The sequence below is a fragment of the Phaethon aethereus genome, assembly GCF_964289735.1.
Source record: "Phaethon aethereus genome assembly, chromosome: 3".
NCBI classification, from domain to species: domain Eukaryota; kingdom Metazoa; phylum Chordata; class Aves; order Phaethontiformes; family Phaethontidae; genus Phaethon; species Phaethon aethereus.
In genome coordinates this window covers 18,086,464-18,092,155 of record NC_138576.1, presented here as the reverse complement: position 1 = coordinate 18,092,155, position 5,692 = coordinate 18,086,464, and the positions used below count along the sequence as shown (strand labels likewise).

At 58.2% G+C, this 5,692-nt stretch overlaps 1 protein-coding gene across 1 annotated transcript; it reads left to right on the top strand.

Moving 5' to 3' along the window:
* Positions 1-4,786: 4,786 nt before the first annotated feature.
* On the top strand, positions 4,787-5,409 carry ID2 (inhibitor of DNA binding 2; the record flags this gene model as incomplete). The annotated part of the gene is made up of 2 exons (XM_081997831.1): positions 4,787-5,134; positions 5,353-5,409. 2 exons carry the CDS (start codon positions 4,787-4,789, stop codon positions 5,407-5,409), a joined length of 405 nt encoding a protein of 134 aa, XP_081853957.1.
* Between the last annotated feature and the right edge of the window lie 283 nt (positions 5,410-5,692).

The window sequence follows — 5,692 nt, the reverse complement described above, 5'->3', positions numbered from 1 at the left end:
GACAGGGGCAACTAAGAGGGCCTGCTGCTTGCATGGCACGAAGCTGAGCACTGAGGCTGGAGAAAGTAGAAATAAAATTTAAAAAAAAAAAAAAAAAAGTCCCTTCCCCCAAGGCAGCTGCAGAGTGTGATGAAACCCCCTTTTAGGCACAATCAGCCCTGAGCATCTGGGCAAGGATGAGGTGGGTGCAAAGTGCACGGGGAGGAAATGTGTCAGCTGCAGCATCTGAGAGCAGCGGAGCAAACTCAGACGGGAAATGAGCTTGCAAAGTGCACCCAACAAGATGATCGTGGGGATAAGTTGCTTCTATGGAAACTGCAGCCCGATGAACCAAAAAACAGTTTGATGGCAAAGTTTTAGCAGGAGTCGGCTCACGCCTGGTTTCAGCTACATTCCCCACCCCCTAAAGAAAAAAAGAAAAAAAAGAGAAAGAAAAAGCTGCACAATGTGTTTCTTGTTATGGACAAAAAAAAAAAAAATGGGGACACAGGTTTTTTCCTGTATGGGCTACATCATATTAAGCTGTAAGTTTAGTTCTGGACAAACAATCTCTTGTTGCATCTCTGGGATGGAGGTTAATGAATTCCCACAGATGATGTTGGCCAAACAGTGGTCGGCTTGTGACTTGATTTCCAGCATCATGATGTGAGGGGATCAGTATAGAAAAGCACTTTGAAGGGAAGAGGCTGCCTACAGCAGGATTGTTTCTACAAGCTAATTGTACTGAGTGCAGCTGCACAAAGCTGGATCAACAGTAATAGAAGGCGGCGCAGACTTCCTGACGCCAGCCCCGCAGAGCTCCCACCAACAGCCTGGCAATTCCAGATTGTTTTCCAGACCTTATCTCTCCCCCAAGTTTTTTTTTTTTCTTTCGCTTTTTTTTTTTTTTTTAATTTTGTGACCGGAACAAAAGTAACAGGAAAATCCTTTGTGAAAGTAGAAAATGCTGTTACAGATCGGTGCCTTTCGCAGAAGTTGTAACTAAATATTTTGCATGCATTACTCTCTCCCTCCCGCTCAAAAGAAAGCAAGCAGGTAAAAAAAAAAAGCCAAACCTTTCCCCCCAAACTTCTAAAACTTTTTTTCTTTGAATGAATTGAAAACCCGAGGCAAACAAAAGGGACCGGGTAGTTAAAGCAGCCGAGCTCAGCGGCGTATTTCACCAGGTACATTGAAAACTCCTGTATCAAAACATATTCGGACACCCCGCATGGATGGGTTGGATGGTGTCAATGACTTGGAAACGGGCCAACTTTAACACTTTTTTCAGTCTGTTTTGATGGCTTAAATACGCAGCAATTAAAAGCATTTACATTATTACTAGATGTTTTAGAAAAATAAATTGCATTAGGGGCCGGAGACAGGGCGCGCCCCGGAGCTCGCCGGCACCGCCGCCGCGCCCCCCTCCCGGTCACACAGCGGGAGCCTCGGCCCCAGGGGCTGCCGTGACACCGGGGCTGGTCTTAGGGGACCCCAAGACGCGAGAGCACGGCCAGCTTTCACAAAAAGCGCGACTTTTCCTCATAGAAAATACTTTTGGGGGGGGGGCGGGGGCAGGGCAGAAGTTGCCCCCTCGTTCCCCCGCCACCCGCACGGCAGCCGGGGCAACCCGGCCACTCCTTCCCGCCCGGCCCGGCCAACGCGCCCTCCCCCGTCCGTCCGTCCATCCCTGCGGGATTTTGCCCGTTTTACTCTGTTCTCTCCCCGTTCTGCGCCTTTCCCCCCCCCGCCCCCCCCCCGCCCCGCGGCATGGCGGGGCGTCCGACGGCGGCCCCCGCTGCAGGTGCGCCCGGGAGGGGGAAGCGGGGCCGGGCCGCCGCCTGCCGCCGCCGCCGCGGGCGCAGCCCCGGTCGCCATGGCAGCCGCCTGAGCGGCGCCGCCGGGCCCGGGCGGCGCGGGTGGGGGGGGGCAGCGGCGAGGGCTGATGTCACGGGGCTGGCGCCGCGCAGTCCGGGACGGCCCCGGGCGCGGGGCGGGGCGGGGCGCGGCGCCCGGGGGAGGAGGGGGGGCGGAGGAGGGGCGGTGGCGGCGGCGGGCGCCCCCGGGGGTGGCCGCGCACCCCGGTGCCGCCGCTGGCTGGCGCCGGTCGGCGGGGGCCCCCCACGGCGGGGCGGCCCGCACTCTCCCCCCCCCCACCGGAGCGGAGCCCCGGGCCTGTAGCTGCCGGCGGCGGCGGGGCCGGGGAGGGGAAAGCGGCGGTTTGTGCGTGGCGAGCGGCGGCCGTTTCCTACCGGCGGTTTGCAGCGGCGCGGTGGCGTTGGGAACCGGCTGTAAAAAACACCGGTTGGAAACGAGAGGCGGGGGCGGCTCCCCGTGTCATCAGCCGCCACGCGGGGTCGGCCGTCAGCTCCCGGGGAAGAGCCCCCGGGGAGCAGCTCGCAGCGCCGATGACCATTTCGGAGAAGGGTGTGTGTGGAAGGGGGGGCTGTGTCCCGCCCGGCCATGGGCAGCGGGGCCGTTCGCGTGACCCGTGTTAAGCGAGCGGGGAGCCGCGGCCAACGCTTTCGGGGCTGAAGAGCAGAATTGAGTGAACGACACGTTACGGGAAGCGGTTTCGGCCGCTGCCGGGGGGCGGTGGAGCCCCATGCTTCCGTGCATAGCGCGCCCGTGACGGTCACTTGATGACGGAGAAAACACCCAGGTTAGGCTCTCCCGCACAACTCGGCGGCGTTTTGAAACGCCTGCATAGGGAGAACCGAAACCCTTTGCAGAGAAAGGGGTCCTCGGCAGAGCCCGGACCGGACGTTACTGTCGCACCGCCGCGCTGTCCAGGAACGACAAATAATGACGGGAGAAGCGCGAAGGTAGTTGACGTTGGCTAGTGGTAACAGCGGACGTAGCGCCCGCTCTTCTGCCGCTGGTGCACCCATCCGTGAGGCAGAGGCACACGCGCGGCGGAAAACTTAACACTTGCAGGCGCAGACCGAGTGCCCGACAGGCTCAAAATTGAGGTTTTAGCCCTGTAAAGGACTTGGGTCGCTCTAAGTGGTGGTTTTAATCGAGCCGTTAGCTGACAGGGCGCTTTTTATTAGTATTTTACTCTTAACTGCACTTGGACAATGTAGTTGTCTTCCCACCGGACGGGATGTCGAGATTCACTTTCACCCTCCGCATTTCAAAACGCGAGTGGCTTGTGTTCCTGCCAGCCTCGGCACCGCCTACAGCCCACCCTCAGCGCAAAGCTCCGGGGCAAGCGCCCCGGGGCGACGGTCGCCAAAATGTCCTGATAGAGAGCAGCCACCCGCCAGCTCGGGAACGCCGCCTTAATTGGGGGAAAAAAATCACGGACCCGGCTCTCCGCAGCTTTGTCTCCAAGTGTCCCGAATGTCCCCGGGCCCCAACTCCTTTAGTGTAGCCGTGCGACAACGGCACGGATAAATCCGGTATTTGTCTGCTGTTCGTAGTTGTGATTGACAGCACAACCCTCACCGATTTCTATACGTGTGCCATGGCTACGTTTTTCTTTGCAAGGAACGCTACCGTACTGTAAACGTTCGGGTAGTTACTGCGGAATGGCTGCGTTTTGTGTAGAATTTCATTTACGTTGTGTCTGCACGTCCACGCTTTCCTAAGTTTAACATCCCTCAGGTAATATGTGAAAAAGGCGGGTGGAAGCTACGTCGGTATGTTGTACAGCTGTTAGTATAAGCCAAATACAGAGAAATACAATGGAGGTAAACGTTAAAAAAAAACCAAAGTCACTTCTCCAGCTAAACAAACAAAAAAAAACCCTAAACTTTTTCCTCTGGAATGTTTCTGGAAATGTTTCATTGGCTGCAAGCAAAAGCTGCAAAAAGTACAGCGTGTAGTATTTGCATTTGTCACCAGAAACAATCTATGCATAATTAACGGCAGTACCGTGTCACAAGCACTGATAGGGTGCAGATGAGCCGCCTTTCAAGGGTAATGCATGTAAATGCACTTCCAATATGCACATTTGCTTAACGATCTCCGATTAACAGCATCATCTAAAATAGCCCCGTCCTCCCGAAGCCGGGAGCGAACCGCGCGTCGGGGCTCCCGCCGTCCCGTTCTCATCAGGGCAGAAAGTTGCAACTGCTTTTAGAGGTTCACCTTTATTCTTGATGCTTGCATCTGCAGCGCGCTGCTGCCGACCTGACCGCCCGTTTTCAGGGGGCCGCGTGCTAGGTACATGCACGCGGTGTGCTGGGTAGGATGCTCGAGTGACCTCCGGGAAGGCCCCGCCGCGCCGCCGCCAGCCCCTGGCTACCGCGTCAGCTGCCTGTCCCATACTCCGCGCCCCTCGCTCTGGCACCCTCGGCCCTCACAGCTGCTGCCCGCTCACTCCCGCCTCGGTGCCCGCCTATTCAACCCGCGGCGAAGAGAGGAAAGGCGGGCGGACGCCCACCACCCCGGAGGGAGGGAGCAGGGGACGGGGCGCCGCGGCCGGTGCTGAGGCCTTAGCACCGCGCTGCCCGGCCCGGCGCCAGCGGGCCGTGCACTATTTACTCCCTCAGCTGTGCAGTATGGCCACGCCCCCTCCCGGGATTGGCTCTCTAGGCGGAAGGCCCGCGCAACACCCGCGCTGCCCGCCACACCAGTGAGGGCGCCGCGGGGTGATGGACGTGCCGGCAGCCGCCAATGGCAGCAAGCGCGGGCTGGGCTCGGCGGCGGCGGTATAAGAGGAGGCCGCGCAGCGCTGTTCTTCAGTGCGAGCTCCGGCAGAGCCCAGAGCGGGAGGGCAGTGCGAGCGCTCCGCAAGCTTCTCGGCTGTCCGTCAGTCCGTCCGTCCGGTGTAACCCGAGCTTTCCGCTCGCCTTCCAGCATGAAAGCGTTCAGCCCGGTGCGGTCCGTCAGGAAAAACGGTCTCTCGGAGCACAACCTGGGCATCTCCCGGAGCAAAACCCCCGTGGATGACCCTATGAGCTTGCTGTACAACATGAACGACTGCTACTCCAAGCTGAAAGAGCTGGTGCCCAGCATCCCGCAGAACAAGAAAGTGAGCAAGATGGAAATTCTGCAGCACGTTATCGACTACATCCTGGACCTGCAGATCGCCTTGGACTCGCACCCCAGCATCGTCAGCCTCCACCACCAGAGACCCGGGCAAAACCCTTCCTCCAGAACTCCTCTGACCACCCTAAACACAGACATCAGCATTCTCTCGCTACAGGTAAACGCCTTCCCCCGCGGCCCCTCTGCCGCCCGGCTTCTCGCTGACCTAGATTGGGGCGTTTCAGTCGCCGCTAGCAGCCTCCTCGGGGCGGAGCGCGGTGGTCGCTGAGGGGACGGCCCGAGGTGACAGGGCGGGGGGCTGTAGCCCGCGTTTCGAGACCCGGGGGAGTTCTGTGCTGCCCCTTACCCTTGTGGTGTTTCTCTTTCTCCCCGCAGGCGTCCGAGTTTCCCTCGGAGCTCATGTCAACCGACAGCAAAGCACTTTGTGGCTGAACCAAACGGTGAGTGCAGCGCATCTTTGTACTTTTTTTCCTAAACTTCAGGTAAAAAGTGCCTCCCTCAGGAAAGGAAATGCCGTGGGCATTTCTAAAAATCGGTCCTAGACGTTGATTCGGAGATGACTTCATAGTCTGTAAGAAATTAAGTTGGACCGAGTCTTGAAGTCCAAAGCGGTGTTTGTTGCCAAGGCTCATTAGGTAGCCCAGGCTGCCCTGATACCACTCGCTGCTTAATGCAAGTTCTCTCGTTATCTGTTCTTGTAGTCTTAACTTCCCGG